This window comes from Tyto alba, unplaced genomic scaffold, assembly GCF_018691265.1.
Source record: "Tyto alba isolate M040663 unplaced genomic scaffold, T.alba_DEE_v4.0 Super-Scaffold_20, whole genome shotgun sequence".
Taxonomy (NCBI): domain Eukaryota; kingdom Metazoa; phylum Chordata; class Aves; order Strigiformes; family Tytonidae; genus Tyto; species Tyto alba.
Window position 1 is genome coordinate 7,857,361 of NW_024881283.1, and position 26,753 is coordinate 7,884,113.

General features: G+C 38.8%; 1 protein-coding gene across 1 annotated transcript; it reads left to right on the plus strand.

Annotated features, from left to right (window-relative positions):
- On the plus strand, positions 1–26,129 carry MYOM3 (myomesin 3). The gene is made up of 36 exons (XM_009976760.3): positions 1–107; positions 260–334; positions 1,020–1,179; positions 1,426–1,583; positions 2,685–2,780; positions 3,426–3,514; positions 6,531–6,575; positions 6,794–6,934; positions 7,912–8,073; positions 8,357–8,498; positions 8,591–8,790; positions 9,112–9,165; positions 9,494–9,621; positions 10,234–10,417; positions 11,311–11,485; positions 12,104–12,225; positions 12,896–13,083; positions 13,258–13,384; positions 13,873–14,051; positions 14,128–14,242; positions 14,527–14,683; positions 15,075–15,184; positions 15,681–15,725; positions 15,857–15,993; positions 17,624–17,768; positions 19,005–19,064; positions 20,024–20,091; positions 20,376–20,486; positions 21,255–21,342; positions 22,407–22,445; positions 22,983–23,088; positions 23,905–24,068; positions 24,704–24,740; positions 24,868–24,890; positions 24,981–25,036; positions 25,758–26,129. The coding sequence occupies exons 1-36, from the start codon at positions 1–3 to the stop codon at positions 26,052–26,054; spliced, it is 4,290 nt and encodes a 1,429-aa protein (XP_009975062.3). The 3' UTR covers positions 26,055–26,129.
- The last annotated feature ends 624 nt before the right edge of the window (positions 26,130–26,753 follow it).

Consider the following 26,753-nt stretch of genomic DNA (forward strand, 5'->3'; position numbering starts at 1 on the left):
ATGGGAACCCGAACTTTCTTCCACCACAGAGAGGAGGAGCAAAAGGAGGAGAGGCAACAGAGCTTGGAAATGACCTCCACAACTAGAAAGAAAAAGTTCAAAACCAGGTAAGCCACAGAGTTAAGGATAGGCTGAGTAAATCAGGTCCAGACAGGACTTTCTACACTCAGCACTGAGCATTCACAGAGTTGTTGAATTTTGAGTTTATGAAATTACGAAACCTTGTCTGAATTCTTTTACATGCATCTGCCACTGGAAGTGAGGAAGAAGAGACCTTCAGCCCTTCAGAGTTATCGATAGCAGCTGCTCTTGCCTTGACCTCTGAAATACCACAGTGAGTCAGAAATGGTTATAACTCAAATACAACCATTGTATGCAACATCACCTCTGTATATAGGGGTAACAGCTTCCAACTCATTTTGTTGGAAGCAAAAAGAGCAGGTTCAATCAAGAGGTTCTTCCTTTAAAAAGAAAAATGCCAGACCTCAACTAAAATGCAGGAAATTAAATTATATGACCTTGGTACCTGTGATAATGAGTAATATTGCCCTGCTCACAAGCAAGGGCTTAAGAGAAACCAGATTTCATATGAATAAATGGAAAATACAGTCGGATTAATAAATTAATGGTAACAGATGGAACTCCCCCTCTTTCACAGAAAATCTTGGCAGTGATCCTGCTGTCCATCCCTCTGTGATGGCTGAACAACCTAAGTAGTTAGCAACATCCCTCCTCCCTTTAATCATTTTCCCACTTCACTGCCCAGGATTCAAAGGGGTCAAATAGTAGGTCCCCTTCTTGCGCCATTAAAGTATTCTCTCTCATGGTAGTACTGCTGATTCCTATGAGGCATAATTGCCTGACACTCATAACCATACTGCATGCAAGCTGATGTTTCTGTCCTTAACACTCATTCTGATTTAACCAAAAATACATGCTATAAAACAACAAAAAAGACCAAAACAAAAATAAAAAGCATTATCCTAACTTCTCTTGGCTTTTATCATCCTGTGTTCCAGGGATTACAAGATAAGAAGACAAGCTGCCATCCTAGAGCTGGAACAGAGGGGGCAAAAGAGAATCTGGTTTGGGAATGACATGGAAAAGTTTGAAAAGGACATTATTCGGAGCTGCAGACTGCTGCGTGTGAGAGCTGACCGGAAGGCCCTTCGCAGGAAGGTCAGATCAACACCTCTATTGGTAGCAGAAATGCCAACAGGATTAAAATTGCAAAGACTAACTAGCATTCTGGAGAGGATACTAAATGTAATCAGGTGTTAAGACAACCTCAGAAACATTGAAATAAGGACAAGGCCTTATACTCCTGCCACTGAAGCATTACCACACGTCCCTTTTGTAAAAGAATTTGTGTAATTAGAACATAATCTCTTTGTATTGCCTTTATTTAGTCTATCCTTGTCATAGGCTGTAGAAAAGGCACGCATGGAGAAGGAATACATTGAGCTGCGTTCGGGGCGACCACCGATGTTCTGGATCCCCCTCAGAGTACATGCAGTCTGGGAGAGGATGGAAGTGAAGCTGGCATGCACAGTCCTGGCGTCCCCACCGCCGCAGGTTACGTGGTATGTCAGTCGACAGCGATGACTGGTGCTGCCCCTGTGGCTAACACCGTGTGTGCGTTTCAGGAAGCAACCAGAAGTGTAACATCTGTGTCTTGCTAGAAAGAAGGGAGAGCTTCCGAAATCACAGAAAATACTTTCAGTTCTCCAGTTCCACTGTTAGGACCAGTAAAGACATTAAGTATTCAGGGGGCTGTGGAGGCAGTGGACAGTCCCACAGAGCTGCTTCTGGGATAGGACTGATATTCATATACGCTTCCCTGCTTCCCTTGGTCCTCTCCTCCATTCTGCAGGCAAACTCGGGATTTAAGTCTCAGAAACCAGAATCTGTTGCCAGCACTAAATCACTGCACACATACCCACCATCAAGGCTTGGCTACCATGGATACTATGCAAGTTTTAGCATTAAACTGCTATTGCTTCTATAATTTGTAAAATACAAACCAACTCTTTCGTTTACTCAGCTTTGCGTAGTTAACAAACCACAGGAGAGGAAGTGTTACGTAGTGGGCCTGACTGCAGCATTTACCATTAATAACAGAGGGACGGAAATAAATGAAAGACCACCTCAAAAAGCAATTTGCAAAGTGTACTTTGATCAGTTTATTAAAGTGATTGACCACTGCTCCCATGGAAGGTTTGAAGTATGCAAACATTTGGATTACTAATGACTTCGTAGGCAGCTAACTCCGCTACTGTCAGAGCTCCTGATGTCCTGTGTCCTTCCAGAACAACCTGTTTGAATTATTCAAAGAGCAAAGGGAATATGAACCTCCCACAGATCCCCAGTGAACACAAAGAAGCAAGAGACATCTGCTCGAACTCCCTCACACAACCTGCAAAGCAGGGAGCATAAACTGAGGAGGAAGCAACAAGCCAATGTTAAGCTGCCTGTAGGCAGTGTGCAAGCAGCCCTGGGGAAGGAGCACACGCGGGACTATGGGAGGGGATCTAGGTTGGCTGTAAGGCTGTTTTGGATAGATGTGGGAGACCAGTTGTGCCACTGTTGTGTTTGACATGGTTAAGTTCAAAATAAAGTGTTAATTTTACCAATAAATTTCTCCATCCTTTCCTAAACAGCATGTTTCCTTTGTGCTCAACTAGGTATAAAAATGGAGTCCGCATTGATCCTCGCCTAGCCCCAGCAGGAAAATTCAAGATAAAAAACAAGTTTGGGATGCTGACCCTGCACATCAGCAGGTAATGTATGTGCTCTTGTCTGAGTTGTTTTTGCAGTTGAATAAGACTCCCAGTTTGTGTATGCTAAACAAGAAAAGATAATTCTTCTGGAACCTGACCCTGCTTGACTTTAGTGTGTTGTGTCTGAGATAAACCTTTGCCATTAGGAAGCAATCTCAACAGCAGTTCATGAGATTTAAAAAAAACTTAAAAAAAAAAAAAAAATAGAGCCTTATTTACTTTTGCTTCTCTTCTCAGGCATGGCCAAAATTTTCTCATTCATGGTAAGGCCACGCACATTAAGAGCACTCCACAAGCAGACACACCAATGTGACTTAAGATTGATCAATGTAATCAGAATGACATTAGTTCAACTCTGTGAATTATACATATGATAAAGATACGTGCATATCTTCAGTGGAACCAAGTGTTCCACAGGTCTTTTGCTTGTTCATTACTTGAAATGTTTTCCTTCTGGATATCAAGATTAAAAAATGACCACTAATTATAAGAACTCCTTGCAACCAAAAGGAAAAGCAGTTCCTTGATGAAAAGAAAGTATCTGCTTCTAACTTCTGGGATTAAAGGGGAACCCCTCTGAATTTGTCCTGTGAAATATCCACAATAACTGAAAGCTAAAAAGGAGGGGAAATTCTTTTTTTCCAGATGCTCCATGGAAGATTCTGCTGAATATAGTGTTGAAGTTAAGAACCAGTACGGAGAGGCTTATTCATTTGCTACAGTGCTTGTCAGGAGTAAGTAGAAAATGTTCCTTTGGTTTTAAATTTTCAAATCCTTTAGATTCTTCAAAATATTTTCAATGCTATGTGTAATAGCATAGGAACATAGAAGCACTCTGGAAAAATAGAGAAAAAAGTAAGCATTCTGTTAATAGGAGAAAATTTCTCTCAGTTATTAGTGAGAAGAAAGCACAACTGGCTAAAATAATCCTTACCTACCACTAACTAATATGTGTATGGCTGATATAATGGCTTTTCCTTCTCAGTCACTTCTGGGCTCAGTCAAAATCTTTCACATTCCATCTGGACACAGCTGTCCTTCCACTGTGCTAAAATTGTACTAAATTTAGGTATATATTTCTTCAGAACTGATATGCAACAGCCACACAGTTAAATACGTAACAGGCTTAGAAGGAATCTGCTGCATTTCTAAAGATAAGCAAGAAATTGGTTAACAAGTACTGTGGCTTTCAAAGGGATCTCTCAAAGCAATAGTGCATAGGATGCCATATTTCTCTCTCAAATAAATAATTACCAAGAGCAAATGCAAGATTTTCTTCTTTGATCTCTGCTGTTCTTAAAATAACTGGCATAGACTCCGTAGATACACATTCTGGACGAGCCAAATCCAAACATATGGTGAAGGAAGTAAACTACCAGTACTTAAAAAGGGAAATTATAGCAAGCTTTAAGAAATATGCAGTGCAGTCTCATAGGATCATAGTTTAGCTGTTCACATTTCATATATATATATATATATATATATATATAAGAATATAAAAATAACAATTTTGTCGTAAAAGCCTGAACAGAATAGACCTAGAGAACTGTAGACAACTAAACACTTCAGTGGGACTGACAGAGTCCAGGGAGCAATTCAACTGGTAACAGATGAATAGGAAGGGAACAGTTTTCTTTGGACATCTTACTGGTCATGAAGAGATGGGTTTCTTCGACTGAATTGCAAAACCAGCTTAAACTATTTTTTCAGACAGAAGGTGTCATCTTTGGTTTAGATATTATATTTATTGTTAGCGCTTTAATATGGTCTTGGCTCTTTCATGGGTTATGTTATTATTATACTTGCACTTTGCATGCCATATTTTGATCACATCTGAATACTGTTTGGGGATACATATGCATACAGAAAAATGTGACTCCAGAATTGTAACAGAAGTGTATTGTTTATGATATCTTTCAGATCCTTTAATTAAACAGTGTCAAAATTCAGCATATCTGGAAATATGCAGCACATTTACCAATTCTACAGGGACATGTATAATAGCCCAGAAAATTTTCATTTGCAAGCCTTCCCAGATTCCTAAATTTCCCCTACCCTAATGCAAAAATACAAAAAAAGTTACCGGGTGTGCAATGCTTCTCTTCTATAAAGGTTCTTACAGTACATCCAGAAGTCAGGAACTGGGCCTTTGTCATAAAGCAGAAGCAGCTGTCTGAGAAAAAAATTCCATGGCAATAATCACATACAATAATCCTCACGATTCCCGTCAGAATCTTTAGGATCAGAGCAGGCATGATGATGGAATAAGGGCTGTGGTCTTATCACAGAAAACCTTTGATGGGACTGCTCTCTTCACCTCTGAGTACCTGATTAAACCGTCCTTCATCAGGCCTGATCAGCATTTCAAACAGCTTACAAACATTGTTCCTTGTGATTGTGGGTGAGAGGCCCACACTGTTCCTTCTCCCTTGACCCTGACTAATGCCATCCCGGTAACATGATTCTTCCTTTTGCTATTTGCATTCAACATTCTGAAAATAGAGACTACACCAAGGCCTTAATCCTGCCTCCACTGGAAACATTCCTCATCCCCCAGGCAGGCTGATGGCATCTCTTCTCCTGGCCCCATGCTGTCTGGAATGCCCTTGATGCCAGGGGAGGGTCTCTGGGATTTGTGGCTCCTACAGCAGAAGTTCACTTTCCCTGAAGACATCACTGAGGGTCTCACAGGATCTGGGATGAAGCTGTGCTTTACCTCTTGTGCTTTCTGTTTCTTTCCTCTTCAGCTATTAACACTCAGTCATCTTTTGCTTACGAGTAAGCTCTGCTACTGCCAAGCTTAATTCACTGAAAAAAATAGGCATTATTTTATGTGCATTTCTTGTGGCTTATAAAGAAAGGAAAGTATCTCAAATTCATCCCGTGTTAGGTGCATCAGTATTTAGGTTTCAGCTCCTAATCAATTAATTTCGTGCTGTGATGCCAGCAGTTCTCACAGGGTAGATCAGGTGAAGCAGGCCAGCATTCACGTATAATGCCTCCAAAGAACCCCCAGCTGTTGAAACAAGAGATTTGGTAAGAAAAACGCTTCCCTCAGCTCCAGGAATGACCTCAGTGTCTCAGGACAGATATCTTTTCTTTTGGTTAAAGCTTGAAGTCCCAGTCACTGCTAGTCCTCAAGAATCCTACATCATCCTCTGGGAATGCTGTTTAAACCCAGGGGTTTGGGCACTTTCAGTAACATTTATGACACCAACACCTTCTGCTTTCCTTTTCCATGCTGTATGTGGCAATGAGTAGCTGTCATGCTCTGTCTCCAAACAGGGACATAATTGAAGCATTTCAGTTATGGGCAATCCTAGATTGTCATGCTTCTAATTTGGACAGTACCATATCGGTACACTTGTATGACAGAAGCTGTAGCTCCCTGCATGCAGACTTTTATTCAGCATAACTTTCCTAGTGCAGCTTAAAAAGACAGAAGCCAAATTGTAAAAAAACACAACTCCTTAGCTATGAATAACTGAGTGCAAATGAGCATTTAAAGTTTTATTACTTATACTAGTATAGTCATATGAACAATTTCCTAAGCAGATACATCCTCAGTTGTTTGTGAAGGTCATCAGCTGTCAAATGAATTAATGTTTTACCACATAATAACACTTTGAATGTTCACATTAAGAGCTGGTTTGAGGAACAAACAGTTTACTGAGCATCACTGTATGTTTCTGAGGGGAAGATAAACACTGGCATGAGATTTGCTAAATGTATTTTCTTCCTGTCTTATAGAGTATTATGGAAAGGAGTCAGGATTTGATTCAGAAATATACAGAAGTGAGTAAATTATTCTTGTTATTATTAAATATTTTATTTTTATAGCCTGAAGTTACTTGACTCTTTTTTTCTGAGCTATAGCTTTTCCTATTACCCTGACTGCACATGAAAAGTGCAAGGCTCAGGTACCACTCAAAATATATGAAAATAAAAATACTACAATGAGGAAGATTCTGGAAAGTCTCTTTATCATGCTGACTTTTACTCTTATTTCATAGGATCCCTTATGGCCAGAGAGGCAGATTTTGCTTTTCCACTGAAACCCTTATTTGCAAGAGAAAAGGAGCCTTTCACCCTCTCCTGTTACTTCTCTTCTGATTTACTGGAACACCAACGAGACATTACCTGGTTCAGAGATGGTTTGTATGCAACAGCTAAGTTTATATACGTATACCTATATGAACATACCATTTGAATTCTTAGCTGTGATCTAATGTTCACAGAAGAGAATTAGAATTCAGGATTCTTGAGCTGCTCTCAGCTCTTCTTGAGCTACAGATGTTATTATTTAATTTGTATGTTTTTCTCATTTGTAAAAGGATGATACCACTAAAATGGTTTGGAAGTAATGACTTTTCTGCTCGTAAGAATAATTTAAGAGCCTTAGTTCTATACAGTGAAAGCACCAAGTGTTTGAAAATCCAGTAGTTCCCTAGTGTAAAAACCTTTTGGACATTCTGTTCTGCTGGCAATCAAGGATGTTGATCTTAGCCAAACTGGTAATCTTCCTGTACTATTAAGTTTTGGAAAGCAGAAGCAACGCAGTAAGGTCGTTCTTGCCATTCCAGCACTTCTGAAGACTCAGCTGTGAAAATAGCAGGACCTACTGAGTTTTAGTGATTTGAGGAGAATTTGGGTAGAGCTTGTATCTCAGATTTGATAAATATACACAAAATGCACAGCATGTGCCATTATATTTTCTTGGTTTTGAGCACTGCTCAGACAAAAGATTCTGCATGCTGAGCAGTAATGTTTCCTCAGTTAGCCAGCATAATACTTGGCAGACTTCAGAGCATCCAGTTACTGGGTGTGCAGCGTACCTTTTACTCACTGATTCATTTGATGCCACATTTTATTACTCTTTTTCACTTGGATTGCAAGCTCTTCAGGAAAGGGACCATGCTTTTTGCTCTGCATTTATGTACAAAGGAACAGAGAGGCATAGCAACAAAGCAGGTTCAGAGTCCATGCCTATAACTCAGAAGCATTTATAATAACAGGAGTGTCTTACAGATCCATCATCTTACTCCATGGGGTTTTTTTGCATTTGGAAATAGGCCTCTCTCGACTCAACCTGTTCAGGTGGAGTTCCTTTACCCTTTCTCATGCTTCACAGGTGAGTTGCTGCAGAACTCTGCATGTCGGGAACTGAAGTACCAAGACCAGGAGGCTTCTCTGACGGTGTCATGTGCTTACAAAGAAGACGAGGGATTCTACACTATCCGCGTCCCCTCACTGGATGGATATAAAGAACAGACCACTTATGTGTTTGTTAGAGGTATAAGCAGGATCCCAAGCTACTTAGAACAAAAGCTCCTTTCCTAATACATTGGGCATGAAGGAATTCACAGCCTCATACACAATAATATATCTCCCAATTTTGTGCATGGATACAATTATCAAAATGTCCAAATCTTATTTTCAGCAGTGATTCAGGTATTAGAAAATACGACTTGTATTACTGGGATGTAGACCCTTAGATACTTAAAATTAAGCTACTGAATGAAAAATTTGGTAAAGAGAAGAAAAAACCTAACCACTATTACTTGGCATTTCTATAGATGCTGCAGCAGAAACAGCTGGTGCACCTGGATCCCCACTCAATGTGAAATGCCATGATGTAAATAAAGACTGCTTGACTCTTTCTTGGGTAGCACCCAGTGATAATGGAGGAAGTCCAATCCTGGGATACTATATTGAAAGGTCTGTGTGTTAATCTCCTCTGAGGGAAAAAATCTCATTATCATGTTGTGGAAAAGCCACAAACGAACTCCATGGGCTGTGTTTCATTCCAGGTGTGTTGCTGGGTCAGAGGATTGGGTCCCATGCAATGACAAGCCTGTAAAAACCTGCAGATACCCTGTCTTGGGCCTTGCTGAAGGACAGACATACCAGTTCCAAGTAAAGGCTGTCAATAAGGAGGGCATCAGTCATCCTTCAAAAGCCAGTGATCCAGTTACAACATATGACCCCAGCAAGGACAAGAGAGTGACAGGTTTGTATAAAAACCAGGAAAATTTGCTCCTTAAGTACAATGTGAGGCTTCAGGTATAACTGAACACGGTTTGTCCAGATTCTCCCCATTCTCACAAATACCATTGCAACAGACTGCCATGCTGTGCCTTGGCTGAACTCACCTTAGCACTATTCTGAACAGAAAAAGATCAAAATACCAATTACGACATTTCATTGTATGTGTAATGAAATTAGTATAATTATGCATATAACAAAATGACACAGTCCTGGGCTCTGTCTTTCTTGACAAGCCCCAAGCATCATCTCTTAGTGGATAACATTGCCATGTTTGACATTACAGTTATTCCATATGACGAAGGCAGGACGATAGAAATTTTCAAGGATGACCTGGAAGGTAAGTTCATATTTATACTGAGCCATTCTCTCAGAGAGGAATGATTGTTTTACAATGAGATCTGTAGTAACATGACCCTGGAGAAAACATATTTAGGAAAATATATGGTGAAACATCATTGTAAGCTACACAAGGATCAGAAACTTTCCTAAACAGCACAGCCTTATATAATAACCTTGGTTTGCCTCTATGTCCCCAAAGGCTTTAAGCCTCCTCCTTTATATTGAAAAATCTTACTTTATAGAGGGAAAACATAATCCACTGTAAAATAATTTTTTTTTTCCTGCCACATTATAACTACAGCATAGTCTATTCTGACTTCCTATAGGACATATTAAAATTCCCTTGCCACCCACCAATGTTCATGCAAGTGAGGTCAGAGAAGATTATGTGGCTTTGGCCTGGGACGAACCAGATCCAAGAGGCAGAGAGCCACTGAATTATTATGTGGAAAAGGTAAGAAAATAATATCACATAGAAGTGAAATTGCAAAGCAGAATAATTTATTTCTCAGATGGTCTATAGCACAGACAAGGCTATTTGCTGTGTCAATCTGGAGAAAAACAGCCTCAAAAATGGCTTGCTTAGCCTCTCTCCAGCTCCACAGTTTACTTGAGCAATGATCCTGACTCTTGACACCAGCTCAAGTAGTAATGATTAACAAAGAATAAACAAGTTTCACAGCACAGAACAGTAGCCATCTTAACACAAGACTGTTCTGCCCTGTGGGCCCTTAAGTGTGAAAAAGTGGTGACAAACTGAACAATAGTTCACTCTCCTGCTCTCCACTAATCATTTTGCCAGTTAATTAGTATCTTCTACCAATCTCCTTTCATACATACTCACTTCCCACCTGCTGTACCATTTCTGCTGCAAAGGGGCCCTCTGTTGCCAAGGAAGAAGTTTGGGTGTATCAACAAGAAATACATCATTTATGTTCTTGGTCTGTTTTTTTGTTTGTTTGTTTTAAAAACTACTTTCCTGTAAAGATGAGCTCTGTTATTGCTCATGAGGGTTTTAAGCTTGAGTTACCACATGCGTTATAAATCATCACCTTTTTTGTTACAGTCGATTGTAGGCAGCAACTCCTGGCAAACGGTTAATCTGGATATGCCAGTTAATTCCCCAAGATTTGCACTCTTTGACCTTGTGAAAGGAAAATCATACCGTTTCCGTGTGCGATCTGTTAACAAATATGGAATCAGTGAGCCATCCCTGCCCAGTGAGCCTGTAACTGCTGGAGCAAAACTGGGTAATTATTTCATTAATATGCTCTACACTAATGACATGGAAAAGGAGATGTCCTGTAAAAGTAACATGTGGGTTCCCCTGCCACCCCTTTCCTTTAAACTTCATGGAATATGAATACACAGCGGTTGCTTTGGTATCAGGAAATCTCTTAAAGCCTTAAATCCTTGTTTAATTACTTTGCAGTTGGTCAGTGCACTGTAAATCTAACCAAGCAATGATGGGGAAATTACATTTAATAAAATAAGGAACAGTTGAAGCCTGTGTTTAATCCAAGTATGCTTCCAGCACTGTGTAAGAGAGAGGTTACGCAGAGCAGTGCTGGAAGGAATGATACAACTGCTGAAGCAGTCTGTCTCTGGGGCTTCAGACAACAGCAATTTTCGCAGTGCTCATTTGCTTTGTTTTCTTCCCAAACTGAGCTGACAACAGCAAGAGATGCAAAGGCTCATGCCCATGTTTCCCTTATGCAGACAGATGAGCACTCACTCTTTCTTTTACTTTTTTATGTTCTCCCATATTAAATCTGTCCTAGTGTTCATTCCTATTGTCCTTTTTTCTCAAGAGTGAAGCAGGTCCCATTTCACAGTGGAGTTAATGAGAGTTACTATATGAGCCTTGTTTCTTCTCCGCTTTAGAGAAGGTTAAGTAGGTATAATTCTGCAGAAATCAATGTGCTGTAAGGGAGAGGAATACGAGATATGGCAAATCCAAACATAAAAATATAGGCTGTAGGCTGGGACAATGTCCATGGTATTATGCTCTAATTTGAAAAGGGTGCTCTGGAAAAGGTAAATAAATGAAATTGGCCAACTCACCTATAATTTTTTTTTTTTATTTATAAATTTTAAAAACCTCTATTTTTCTCTGTGTGTTTTTTTCTTTTTTTATTTTTAGCTACTCTGCCTCCACCATCTCAGGTTTTAGCTTTCAGAGACACCAAGACATCCGTTGTTTTGCAGTGGGATAAGTTAAAGGATGGTCTGGAGCCTCTTGGCTACTACATATACTGTCGGGAGACTGACACAGAAGAATGGCAAACTGTCAATAATAAGCCTGTGACATGTAATGAGTGAGTTCAGCTATTATACTCCATTAAGAGAAGACAGGGTGCCAACTTGGATTCTTCTGTTTATGGCTGGAGTCATATTTCAGATAAAAAAAGAACTTCCCTCACTGCACACACATAGGCTTGCACTCACACAAACACCATGTCCTCTTTTAAAATTAAGTATTGCTCAAAGTCTCACTTTTACATCCAAAGGCAGACTGACAGCAAAGTCTGTGTATATCTTCATAAACTCTGAATCTGCAGAAAGTAGATAGACCTTGTGGCACCAGTGGAACAACATTCCATTTTTTTGCTTGCTTTCCAGTAGAGTAAGTTGGTGTCATTCACACATAGAAATTAGAATACCTCTCTAGCTGTGGGGGTCTCATGTCAAGCAGAAAAAGTCCATTAAAAAGTCCTATTTATTCTACCAACAATACCAGCCAGCAGTGTGACACATCTCTATCTGATCTATACTTACTGTCTGATTTATTGAAGCCATTTATGTGTCACATTGCACTTTAATTTGTAATGGCAAATAATAACAATGCCTTGTTAAAATGTATTGCTGTCTGTTCAAAAGGCTGTTTACCTGTACTTTGAATAGTCAAACACAAACATATTAATTTGCTCTCCTAGATTTACTGTTCCTGGCCTGCAGCCTGGAAAAGAATATGTCTTTTGTGTGAAATCTGTCAGTGAGGCAGGACTGAGTGAAAGCTCACCGGAAACAGATCCTATCATTGTAAGGCCAGCTATTGGTAAGTAGGAACATATACATGCACATAGACACAAAACCAAAATCCCTCAAAAATATATCCATCATGCATAGCTATTACAGGTAGTGGTAATAATGTTGACCAGATAAGCAAAGCAAAGCAACAGGGAACTAATTTTTTTGTACCCTGCAGATTCTGTCATCAATTATACTTGTCAAGGGTGGACAGAGTTAATTAGGATTTTGACTTAGCAGTGTGCTACATTTTCAGTATTAATTTGGCACTAGTGACCATTTTAAGAGCTCAATTATGCTGGTACCTTGAAATCAGCACTGTGAATTTCTCCAGGGCAATTATAAAATCCTACCAACCACATTAGCCAGTATCTAAACCCTCCATCTTCTCCATTTTATCAACCCACTGCTTCCATCTTTTCTGTCAGACAAACCATAAAGCAACATGCAAGAAACATCCTGACACACATCTGTGACTTTTGCTGTGACTTCCAAATAAGAATCTGCTAATTTTCAAATAATTTTACGCTGTAAAAGTGGTATTAGGGGGGCTCAACACAAATAGCATCACATCTGGTATGAGCACAGAGAGATTTCCTCAGCCCAGTTCATTTCATACCTACACCCCTTTTCCCAATCCCTAGATCCCAAACCTGCATTGAACAATACTCTGTCTTCTCTCTCCCTCTGCTGTGCAGCTTGTCCATCAGCACCACATGGGTTTGTTCTTCTCAACTGTGGGAAGGCTGGCATGACCATTGGCTGGAAACCCCCGAAGCGCAAGGGAGGAACAAAGATTCTGGGTTATTTCCTAGATCAGCATGATACATCTGAACTAGATTGGCATGAAGTCAATATTCAGCCAATTCCTCAAAGAGTTTACACGGTATTCATTTCAGATATAATACTGTCCTTCTTTAAGCATAGTGGGAAACGTAGCTGTAACAAGGGTCAAGCTGTCTTTCCTCTACTCCCTCTAGTCTAGAACTCTCTTCCTACCCTCACAATACTACGGCCATGCAGAGCTGTACTAATCACATTTGCACTTCTGAACCCAAAGGTCAGCAACCTCGAGGAAGGTCACCTGTATGAATTCCGCGCCTGTGCAGTGAACATGGCTGGTGTTGGGGAAGTATCTGAACCAAGTGACTTGTTCAAATGTGAGGAATGGACAATGCCAGAACCAGGTACCTCTCATGTAAAAACAACAGCCAGAAAAATATTACCAGGTATACTAGTTATCTCCTCACTCGTCTGTGAATCCAAGGGACTTCTGAAAACTATAGTTCCCTATAAGGGTGGCTCCCAGTAAAGAAAAGCACACAAAACACTTCTAGGGAAGTTCCGATTCAGACATAGGGTATTATTTCTGCATTACACAGATACAGCACCCAGGTATTTTTAATTATATTTTTTTCCAGAGAATGAAGAATCTGGATATGATATCTTAATGTCTTTGTATATTACACCAAAGCAAATAACATTAATCCAGCTGATGTATGCTTTTTTCTAAAACTTACTTATACAGTTAATTAGCACAAAAAGCATCTCCTATGGACCCACTATTCACTTGTTATCATAAAACTCTCTGCTTTCTGATCTCAAACTCAAAACAAAGTGCACCCGGTTTCACTTTTTAATGTTACTGCTTGACAGCCTACCCTTCTTTGAACAGGCCCTCCTTATGATGTGAAGTGCACTGAAGTAAGAGACTCATCCCTGAAGCTGCACTGGGAAGCACCATTGTACTTAGGAGCAGGTCCAGTTACAGGGTATTTTGTAGACATGTGTGAAGAAGGGTCAGAGGAATGGAAACAAATAAATAAGCAGTCCATAGCTCCCACCCATATGAAGGTCTGTATATGCACTTAGTATCCAACTGTTGCTTCTCATTTAGTCTTATGTTAATTCCTGTCATTGTTTCCTGCAGGTTTCAGATCTGGAGACAGGAAAATGCTATATTTTCCGAGTAAGAGCGATGAACAAGGCTGGAATTGGACCCCCTTCACTCCCCTCGGATCCTGTGGTGGCTAAAACTAAGCCCGGTACAAAATTAGAAGTGATGAGATTGAGCGAGTCTGTAAAAACTATGATGATTCTGGTAAAAAACTGCTTTATGAAACATGAGCTCCATGTTTCATAGGAAGAGAACCTCGGTCAAATACAGATTAGAAAATCAATCTGCCCAAATTAATTTACTCTAGCTGTACAGTCTGGGGGTTTTATTTTTGTTTTGGTTTGTGGGGCTTTTTTTTTGAGTTAGACATCCAGAAGCTAAGCCCTGATCTGTTTTGGTAAGGAATGTTTTGTGGATTTTTTGCTCATACAGGCACAAATGAAATTGAACTTGGGGTCGATGAAGAGGGTTTCATTTATATGGCCTTTGAAGCTCCTGAAAAGAATGACTCCTCTGAATTTATCTGGTCAAAGGACTATGAAGGACCACCAGATGCTGACAGAGTTCAGACTGAAGAGAAAGGCAATAAGTGAGTATATAATGCACACTGAGAAAATTAATTGTGGACTGTCAAATACAGAATACATTAAACACTGAGAAAAATATGAAGCGAAATGTCTCCCTCTCCTTCCAAGATTCAGCTAAAATACATATACACAATTGAACTGCAAATCTCTATCCCCGAATCCCAGCTCTGGTGTCCGTGCAATGGGCATTCAGTGCAATCCTCAGGCCACAAAATGGAAGCATCAGCCATCATATTGCTAATGTTTTTGCCTTGCTCCTTGGAGTCATATATAAATGACAATGAGTATTATATTTAATGTTCCATGTGTAACAATGTAACAAATGTATTGCATTCTGTTACAGAAGGCATAAGTTTTTAGGAAAATATTATTTTCATTATTTTTATTTTTAAGATCTAAGCTTATACTGAAAAACCCATCAGAAAAGGATCTGGGTACATATTCAGTGGAGGTCACGGATGTAGATGATGATATCTCTGCCAGCTGCACTTTAACAAAAGAAGGTAAAAACTGATAATTGACAAGAACAAAAATCTAATGTGCCATAATTTTCTAATATTAGATGTTTAGAGGAAAATTTCTTGTAGAGGAATAGTAAGTGACTGACATCAGTTAATGATAGTGGCATCATTAGAAAGATGTTTCCCATTCCTTGAAGGCTCAAGGACAGTTTCACTTACAGTCCCCTAAGAAAAGATTCCATGCTCCTGGAAGGTCATTTTTCCATTACAGTTCAGATTTCACACACAGCTAGACTATCACAGTGATTTATAACTTCTTTAACATGTTTCTTGATTAGATACAACCAATGTTTTATTCAGACATAATTAAGAGTTATCTTCACCTTTTCTAGTCCTCCCTGTTATCAAATGTTTTGTACTTACTATCTTCTTCTAGACATAAATAAAGGTCAATAACAAATTAAATTCAACAGATACAATTAATTTGTTTTGGCCTAGTTGTACTAAACTAAATGACTTGTTATCCTTTGCATTTCAGATCTGGACAAGTTACTGAAACGTAGCCATGAAATCAGGAACCCATGTAAGTTGAACCAATAAGAAGCCACTACCATATGTACAGACTCTGAAAAGGGAACCCTGGCATAACTCTGGCTGAGCCAAATTCTGTGATGTGCCTGTGAACTCCCCTCCTTGGTTTTCTGTGTTTTCCAGTGATCAAGCTGATATCTGGATGGAACATTGATGTTCTGGAGAAAGGAGAAGTGCGGCTGTGGTTGGAAGTTGAAAAGCTGTCACCAAATGCTGAGCTGCATTTAATCTTCAATAATAAGGAACTTACAAGTACTCCAGTAAGTTTTGTTTTGTTTTTAATTCTGACTTACTTTCCCTGTGCTGAACAGGGAGATAGAGCAAATGGGTACATTCCCAGTTTTCTAAATCTCCATCATATATTCTGATGTGTGTTTTTGGAAGACTCTAGGGCTTGGTTTTACACTGCGCACAAACAGAAAGCCAAACTGTCTGATTTTCAAGCTGTCTAGTCCTAGTATCAAGCAAGGCTGCAGCACTGACTCTGTTAATTAAAGACAGTGTAATATTCCTCAGTGCTATGGCCAGCAAAACCTCCACTGGTAACACTCAAAGAACATCCTGTCCTGATCCAGCTTTCCTGTTATCCCCCTCCTCCTGAGAAGTTGCCTCTGACAATCTTGCTGCAGCAGAGACTTCCCTTTCATAAGGGAATCTTCTGACAACAAACCTCAGCTGTGTGTAATTCATCTGATAGTAGAAATGCACCTGTGCAGGGCAGAGAGCTTTGTCTTGGATGAATAAACTCAACTCATTGCAGTGGATGCTAAAGAAACACCATCTCTCACAAGGAGGCAGGATAATTCTCTTCTGCTTAACCAAGCAAAGCTGCGAGCTTCCCCCCCTATCTCTTTGAACCAAATATGGATAAATCTCATGAATTCTAAGAGCAAATTAAAATGATTTATTTCTCAGTCCGAGGCACTGGAAATAAAACTGCATCATGTGTTACAGTGCGCTCCAACTTTCTGATACATTTACAAAAATATTCTAGCCTCCTCCTTGTCTTCCCATATCAAGTTAATATTATAACATTTAGAAAGTATTTGGAATGGCAGGACCAGAGGGGAGAACAGTTGAGAATGAAGAATATAAATCATTCATCTGTCAGTTAAATGCAGCATAGCAATGCCAAGATAACAAAAAGAACAGATATAAAAAAGGGGTAGGACTAGGCCAAAGAATTTCAGAGCTGTTATTGCAATGTTGGGGGTTTTTAAAGCAATGTGTAGCAAATTTATTGAAGGCTTTGTCTATTCTAAGAACTGTCTTTTCTACCCTGAAGAACCAACATGATTATGCACGATTACAAACTATTTGTTAAGCTCTTTGTAATGATAATATTTGCTTAGAGCAAACAAGGCAGTAAAGCATAATGATGACATTTATGTTTAAGCATCTGGCAGATTTTGGCGTGTATGTATAAAAGGTTCAGTAGTGCTTGCATGATGTCAAGAAGGTGGCAATATTACTCATCATTGCCCAAATATGCAATTACCTGCCACAGATGTGTAATTAACTGCAACACTTCTATTATACAAAAAAACATACAGATTCTGGTAAGCTGAAAAGTCAGTAATAACCAGCAAGCAAGAATATATTGTGTTACATGGTTTTAACAGAAACTTTCCCCCAGATAAAAGTTCTGCTGTAAGCAATTCTATTATTCCTACATATATAAACAAATACTAGATGAATCCCAGAATACAGAATATTGGAGTGCATCAGCTTCATTACTCCCGGAAGATGAGGAAAGTATATAAGGATACATATATAAAAGGACTGTAGTGTTTGAGTGTTGTAGAACATGCTGTGCCAGGATCTGACCTTGGAACAGTTCTGCTGTGGAAAAACCTATTCAGTTTATCATATTTCCTTTGTTTTACACAGACACATAAAATAAACTTTGTCAAAGGAAAAGGTCTCATAGAACTGATAATCCAGAATTTCTGTGATGACGATAAAGGAATGTACACTGCTCAGCTACAAGATGGAAAAGCTAAAAATCAATTCACCCTAGCTCTTGTGGATGAATGTAAGTGGAAATTCACGATCAAATATAGACTGCCATGCACAGTGGAAAGTTTTCTAGGCACTTAAGGCCTCAAATTATTTCCAACAGTTATAATGGCACATTGGGAATGGGGAGCAAAAATATTTATATTAATGCACATTTAAAGTCCAGGAATCATGCAAGAAATTATCTGAATTTCTCTTTAACATAAATTGAAGCTTCTGGTCTTATAAATAGGGTCCTTAATGATAAAATTGGTCTGCTAAAGCAAAATATCCAGTGGATGCTTAGTTATTTTTTTCAAATGTTTTACATGCTATCTTGCTATGGCAAACAGTGTCTTGGCAGTAAACTGCATGACGTGTTATTACACGTACTCATTTATCTCACAACAGGATCAGGTTGAAAATTCAGTGTATTTAACAGCTGGTTAATTGCATTAAGCTGAATGCAATAAATAAACTAGTGGCAACTGTACTCGAGGACAAGTCCAAGCAACAAAGCAAGCTGAACATGAAATGCACAGGATCCTTGCATATGCTAGTACAGAGAGCCTTTTTTAATTAATTAAAAATAGAAAGTAATAAAATTCTCATTCAAATACTTCTCCATAGAGTGCCTGTCTCTATTTTCAGTTCTTGCCAACAGTTTGCTTTCAAGTGACCTTCTAAAGCTTACAAACTTTTTGAATGGAAAGTGTCTGCAAAATGTCAAGTCTGCTTGACTTCCTTTACACCTGGTGGAGAGAAACAGTTTTACAGCGCTTCAGCACGTTCTAAGTTCAGGACATAAAATTAGTTTGATGAATTGTGCTCTACAAGTGCTCATTTTTCTTTACTGACAATGAAGGGAGAGAACTCAAGTTACATGCAGTTGTCTGAAACAGGGGTAAACACTATGCTTTCTGTTTTCTTCTGTGTTTCTTACTTTTTAAATATTTTAATTTCAGGGTTTCTGGCCTACCTTATTGTATGGTAAAAACTCTTATTTCCTAAATGCATAATGATCAGGTCTTCAAAGACTATTCAGTTTTAATGAAAATAAATGTCAGGTTCTGAGCAACCAGTACAATGAAAGAATAATGGCACTAATCTGTTCAAGTTTCTCAGAGCAGACTGGAGGTAACTCAGGCACTAGAGATGTCTTATAAATAACACAGCTGTAATGATAATACCTTTCGTGATCAGAAATTTCGAAAGTGTTACACTGAGAAATAGTGGGGGGGTTTGTTGACTTTGACCATTGCTGTTTTCACAGGTTTTGCTAAAGTTGCAGAGGAGGCTGATGCAAAACGGAGAGAATGGAAGAAAAAACAGGGTAAGATAAGCTGAAGGTTAATGACTTGCTAGAACCATGCCAACAGGATGAAAAAACCTGAGCAAAGCTATTTCACCGAGTGCCCTAATACTTTATCATCTTTTTAAAGTATATTATTTAAGCTGATTAATACACTAGGATAAGATTCCTTATTTTAAGATACCCTGCCCTGCTCTTAAAAATCAAAATAACTTATTTCAGTAGTTTTAGCCATGCTAGCCACAATCCTTAGTATAGATCTTCTGCATCAGTGCTGTAATACTGAACAATTTTGAATTCTGACAGTTGCCCAATTTTAATATATACCATGTAATTAAGATCTACTCACTTTCCTTGTAAACAGGATTTTCTAGGTAAGTTTAAAAAGAATCATGCATTCTACTTTCTTTTTATTCCCCATCTTATATTCATGAATAAGGAATTTATAAAACAGTTTCAGATAAAAAGTACTACAGTTGGAAAGGTGATCCCCTTCTAGCTGGGATAAAAGTATTCACTTAATAACAACTGTGATTACCACACTAGATTCTAGGTCCAGTCTCCTGTCTTCAGAGATGCTTAGTATAAGATGAAAGTGTATATAAAGTAATCTGTCCCCAAGTCTATCCCCCCAGAATCAGGAAGAAAATCAGAAAGTACATGGCTTTTCTATTCTATTGCAATTCACCTGGGACGTATCTGTCAACTCCTACACTGACTTGATGTAGAGTCATAAAGGACTGGTCAGGAAGCATCACTAACTACATTTTGAGATGGGATTCCTCAACAGAGATATGTTATCTAAAGGCATTACAAACGCAGCAATAATCAGAGGCTGTAAACTGTCGTGCCTCCTGCATGGAAGGCTCAGTAGCACGAAGCTGCACCGCGAGAACTCACCACGAGATGGAGGCATTTCTGTAGAGAACACCTGAGAGCTGGGGAAATGCACTGCAAAAGATACTTCTTTTCTTTTATAGGTCCACATTTTATAGAGAACTTGAAATGGAAGGTTACGGAAAACTGTGAAGTACTCCTTACCTGCAAGGTACATACAGCTGTGTGATGCAAATGCACAGTCTGAATTCCTTTAGCATTAAAGTTTAGATGTGAATTTTAAAGGCAGGGTATGAACAGTGATCATCCAAAAGCTTGTCTGCAGACCAATGAGTTAAGAGATAGTATATCTTGGACAGAAATTTTAATAAAGAAGTTTCAAAGCTTCTGGACCAATCATCTAATGCAAGTGATGTTTCATATTAGGGGGACATCCAGGCATTCAGAAATAAAATGCATTTGGGACCCTGACTTCTAAATCTTGACTTCAAACAGGCAACAAACCTGAGAAAGGACACCAGCTTCCAATGGTTCTTCAATAAGAAAGCACGAGCAGGTGGTGTGTTTGATCCACAGACTGGGATAGGAACTCTTTGTATTAAAAAGGTAAAAAAACATAAAACAACTCAGAGGCTTTGGTAATCACATGAAAATGCAAAAAATATGGGTTGATCTTATTAATATTCCATGTGTGTTTTGAGTAGCCCCCACTAAATGAAAGAAATTGAACAAATGCTAAGAAAAGCAGAAAAGAAGAAACAATTTAACATTATAGTCAAGTAGATCTGATTAGAAATAAGGTGTTTTTAACAGTGAGTGGCTGTTAAAAATTTAACATGTCCTGAGTGGCTAAAAAGAAAAGTGTGAGCTTTTCAGGTTTTCTGATCAGGACTGGTTGTCTATTCTGAGCACGAACTTTATTAACAACAAAAAAAATAGTTACTGAGGTCATTAGAGAAGTAACTGAAATTTTACGGATTGACCTACAGAGAAAGTCAGACAAGCTGATATAATGCCCCTTGTAATCTTAACTCTGCCTCAGAGAAGATGCAGCTGAAAAAAGGGAGCTTGATGGTACAGTCAGAGTTTTAGTGCAGTCTCTGAGTAGCTAATTTGAATCTTGTTTGGGTTTGATTTTTCATCTTAATTTCAAACAGCCAAATCACCTACAGAAAACAAGTAGATAAATATATGTGAAAGGGAATCTCTGCTCACACGATTGAGGGATGAAGAAAATCTCTGCTTTTCCCCCTTTTCCAAATTCTGCCCTGTTTCACTGATGTGAAATTTCTGTTGGGGGTGTGTGTGTGTGTGGTTTTGGGTTCTGTTTTGGTTTATTAATAAATATTGCATATGTACATATGTATTTTCTAGATAACCAAAGCAGATGAGGGCCAATACAAAGCACTCGTTTCAGACGACCGAGGCGAGGATTATACTCAACTTGATCTCACAAAAGGAGGTAAGAGAACATTGTATCAGGCAGTAATATACATTCACTTACCTGCCTGGGATTAATTTTGGATTTAAAAATAAATTTCATAACTTTCTACCACATTGTTCATTACCATAGTACCTACATGCTTTTATAGGGATTAAAACCTGCATAAAAAGTTACTGGTTAACTTTAAAGAGTTTTCTGATCTACTATAGCATATATACATATATGCTGATCATTTTAAAAATCACAAGCATTTCATGTGAGATTGCAGTCATAAAATGCATTATGTAAAGTCATAAGAATTATACAGAGCCCAATGAACAGAATAAAAGTCTCCTTTGTATCTGATCTGAGGGGATTTTTGCATCTGTCCATACTGTACTTCATTTGATAATCCACAGACAACTTTCCACTCCTGTAAGCTCAGCCAGTCCTCCAAAGCATCAGGAGAACAAACTTCCATTTCCACTCTGCATCCCCCATCAGTGAAAAAAAATTCTAGGCTGAATGACAACAGAATAGTTGTTAAAGACAACATCAAGTGGAAACAAAATTACATGTTACTGTAGATTTCTGCTTCGCTTTTCAGTGTTCTGAATATAATCTGGAAATTGAAAAATAAATATGCAGTTCTGACATTCTAATGTCATTACATAGTCATTTATCAAGCCATGACCACATTATAAATTCTGGCAAGCACCACAGTTAAAAGCTCAGTAATGTTTCAGTCACTTCAACTCAGCACCAGTCAGAAGATTCTGCTTCTTAAGATTAAATCCTACCCTGATGTCTGGAATCTGTCATTTAAACCTCATACATAAATCTGCTTTCTGTGAGGCAGTCTGTTGCACACATTGAGTGCTAAGGAAGACAGAAGCATCTAAATTTAGTAAGAAATGCCCAGCATCTAAAAATAAATGAGTCAGTGGCAAAAAATCTATTGCAAGTAAGCTTTGCAACAGAAAAAGATAACTAGTGACTACTAGGTATAATACATTCTAAACATAATCAAATTAATTTAATAAATCAGATGTGATTTGCTAAATATTATATTTATAGCCACTTAAATTTTTATGTCTTTGCAGCCTTTGAAGACCTTCTCAAGGAGCTGTGCAGGATCAGTGGTATGTCATTTTCTCATCAGCTGACACAGTAATAATGGAAAGGGAGAAAGGTGGGGTGCCACGATCATTGCAAACTGCACAGGCCCTGTCCCTGGGTTTGGATCAAGTACAATACCACCCATTTACTATTCCTTAGTGTTAGAAGCACCTTCAAACTCTCAGAAAGGACGGTCAATAAATTGAGGGACATAAAACCCTCTGCACTTACAAATTAATTCTGTGACCTTTTTGTGATGGTAGCGTGCTCCTTGTCACATCACTTGTAATGTGAGTTTGACCAAGTACCAAGATTTGTACTATTCCTGTCTATGAGATGTGCATTCCAGACCCGAGTCTCTAGAAGAGATGCTGACATTTTTCTACCAGCTGCTAAAAGATACAGGGTCTTCAAGAGGTAGAATACCATCCTACTTTCAGCTAGCCACATTCTACAGAGAGAAATGTTAATAGGTTGCTTGGGATTTTGTTTGCATAACATGTAAAAATGTGCATTCTTGAACATCCCCCTCAATTTCAGTCTTTCAATTATACTATTAGCTCTTTCTGCTACACCTCTGAAAATTCAGCCTACTGATGAAGGCATCAAAATCTACACAGATGTGAAGTACTACACAGACTACATGAAGACAACTTGGTATTACAAGTAAGTCCCCAAAAGATACTTGCAAGGCTTCTGGAGTACTGTTGCTTTTAACTGTTTATCGTCAAAATTAAATAAGTTGGGTCAGAGCCCATAGCTTTTTAAGGCAATGGTAGATTTGTCTGAGTAAGGGCTGAAAAACACAATTCACTTTGCATTCTCAAACGTGCCTGGGAATTCCAAAATAAGCAGTCATGTTATTTTTATCTTAGCACTACAGAAATATTTATAAATGATCATCTTTACTAGAATAATAATGATGCATTTAAGGTACTGCTCCAGTTACAGCCACCTTGGTTAGAAATAGGAAAAGAAGTTGGTTTTTAAAAATTCTTTACTTATACTGCTTTGTACTCCCCTAAACCACCCTATTCCTTCACTCTGAATAACAAATATTCCCCAACATTATAAAATTCTTTCCAAACACTAGCTAATTTAGCCTCACAATGTCTTCATAAAATAGAGAAACAGTGTTGTATTAGATACCACCTACATGCATTTATAAGGAGGCCAATTGTTAATAACATTTAAGGGCTAAATGCTTACAAATACTCAATATCTAAATGCTATTTAATCTCCTAAATAAGAACTAAGAGGTCTTTGTAAAGTTTGTAGAGTGTTGGCAAATTGCCTAAAAGCACAGCGAGATGGCCCATGAGATTTTCAAAAGTGACTGAGTACATAACTCCCCATTAAATTAACAGTGAGGTCCTGACTCCCACTCTCTTATTTTAACCAGTATAGGTCTAAAACAAGTTAGCACTCAAACTTATACAGCTCTACTAAATACTATTGAAATGACATAATTTGTTTACTTAGGGAGAAGCAACTGGAAAGCCGTGACAGACTGAAAGCTGGGAGCACAATGAATCGGATCTGGCTTCACATACTGAACCCAACAGATGCAGATAAAGGAAAATACACCCTGGAGTTATTTGATGGGATCAGCTCTCACAAACTGTCAATTGACTTGTCTGGACAAGGTAAGCTGCGTCAGACAATACTGTCATAGGAATGAGATACAGCTGAGCTGCTTTCCAAGATTCCTTCAAATCATGGGCAGTGATACCTCTCTTTATCTGAGCTGGAGCCGCAGTTCCGTGACAGCATGCTATGAATTGGGTTCAGAAGGACAGTGAAGTGCCCACAGAAGTCAGAGGAAACACAGGGAGAGGCGAAATGCACAGCAGAAAGGACTGAAGCCTTTAGGGAGCCTTGCTGCCACAGCGTAAGGCACTCCTAGGGATGGGATGAGTGGGAAGGCAGCTGTTCCTGGGATGTGTCCGATTCCTCCATAGGCCAACAGAGCTTACAGATGGCACCTTGGAAAAGAGAATGTGTCTTCAGGTTTACAAAGACTTTTCCAAACTGTTCCAAGTTGGGTTTTTTTTTCCACCTTTGGACTTCTCTTTGGAAAGAGCGTACCAGATCCCACTTATTACAATCATATAAATAGAGCCATATTTCCTTAAGGCAAATACAGATACTGTCTAGATTATAATTACACATATCTATGTGCACAAATACCTGTAATTCCAACACTGATGCATTATGTTCAATTTACTAAGTCAAATGAAATAAACAGCAACCTTCCCTAAATCCTTTTCATTCCTTACAGCCTTTGAAGACGCCCTGGCTGAGCACAGAAGGCTAAAGTAAGTTCAAGCTTAAGTATTTTCACAGCTAGACTTATTTCAAGTGCTATATTCTGTATTGAGAATACAATGCCTAATAATAATAGTTGCCTAATAACCACTATAATTTTATCTCTCTCACTTTCAGGGAAGCAGCAATAGCAGAAAAGCGTAAGTAAATTAATTTCCTTCCTTCTGGAAAACAAAGACAAGTGGTATGCTGGTAAGTAAAACTAAAAGGTTGTATTTGTTCATTCCCAGGTCGTGCCAGAGTTGTTCAAGGTCTGCCAGATGTTGCCACCATCATGGAGGACAAGGTAACACTGAGTAATTGCTTGTATAATTGGCCCTTGCACAGACAGAGAAGATTAACTGAGGGGGAGAAAACTACTTGTTTTCCCCTCCTATGGGTTCCCAGGAGCTTTTCTGAGCTACTGCAATTGCCAAAAGTGTGAAATGGTACCCTCCACAATGCTTGTATTAGTCCCCTGTATTGCTGGTGGTGCTTCCAACCATGCACATGCTGCTGCACATACAGGTGCCCTTTGTGGCACAGAATCTCTTCCTTGCAGGTTTCAGATGTTACTGCTTCCCAGGGTCTGTTTCAAAGTCAGATCCTTTCTGTTGTATTCCCATTTCATAGGATCAGACTAAGGCCTTTATGTGTTGGACCTGATTTTCCCATCATATCAACTTGCTGCTTACATTTCTGAGTCATGTTCCCCTTTACTGGTACACATGCAGAACAAAAATCCTGTAAAGTAATTGCAAATTCATCATGTGCCTATTTAAGTGTCACTGTACAGTATGAGAAAGCTATAAAAAGATAGTAGCACAAATATGAGTTAGGCCCAGTGAATTCATCAGGTTAATCCTGATTATACTGGAGGGTAGCAGGAAAAGGAGGGAACAGTCCTGGAATCTCACCTATTGAAAATCTAAGATAATTTATTTTTATTTTTCTTAATTTCTCATCAACTGAATTTCCTTGCTCATTTATATCTTCATAACCTATTTCTGCTATCTGTTTTACAATAGACCCTGTGTTTAACTTGCTGTGTATCTGGAGATCCTCACCCAGAAATCACTTGGTTCAAAAACGAAAAGGTTATCGTCTTTAAAGATCGTTACAAAATGGATGTGAAGGGGTCAGTTGTCACAATTACCATAGAGAAAGTCTGCAATGAAGACACAGGAAAATACAGCATCTATGTCAAGAATAAGTATGGTTCTGAAACAGGGCAGGTTACTATCAGTGTCTATAAGCACGGAGAGATACCAACAGGACTGGAAGAGGAAGTCCCGGGTGGGATTATAATGAAGAAGCCTAAATGAATTATTCAGTTATGTCTCATTGAATTTAAAAGGAATTTAACTCCTTCAGATTCTTCTCAGTGCCCCTGCCCTAAAATTCAGGCTCATGTCTCTATTTTTATCTTAGTAATATTTTAGTATTTTTATTTTTGTAGTTGTTAGAAAACAATTTGTGTGTGTATGTACATACATGTGTGCACATGCATGTTCACCTTACAGAGGAACTCTTTCCTAGTAAATCTCTGTGGGAAATACCAGAGGATTCACATATGAGAACCAGGTTTTCAGTGGAGGTTTTTGTATTAAATCACTACATGTAACTTATTATCCTGTAGCTGACAAATGCTTGTGTGTGTGTATTATTAAACTTACATGCTTGGTGACACTTCAGCACTGTTGTCATATACATCCATCTTGAAATCAGTCGGCCTGTGTATGTATGGGAAGTTAGGAATTTTCATAAGTACCATGCTAAATCAGGGCCTTGAAGTATGCACCTTTACAAACCTAAGCACCAGGGGAAGAACAGAAGGCACTGACATTTTCAAGGCTTGGTTCTTTACAGAGGAACACATTCAGCTGCCATATACGCACTGACACGCAGTGATACATTTACACAAGACGGTTGAGTAGAAGTCTACAGAGGGGGACTTGGATCCTTCCATCCTACTGGACACCTATATTCTTTACAATTAAAGAGATTTTTAGGTTTATCAGTTA

Bases quoted from the DNA above. Each gene is read 5' to 3' on its own strand.
- MYOM3 (XM_009976760.3), top strand. From the start codon at position 1: ATGGGAACCCGAACTTTCTTCCACCACAGAGAGGAGGAGCAAAAGGAG. The intron at 14,684-15,074 runs GTGAGTATATAA...TTTATTTTTAAG, and splicing joins ACTGAAGAGAAAGGCAATAA to ATCTAAGCTTATACTGAAAA. The intron at 15,726-15,856 runs GTAAGTTGAACC...TGTGTTTTCCAG, and splicing joins CCATGAAATCAGGAACCCAT to TGATCAAGCTGATATCTGGA.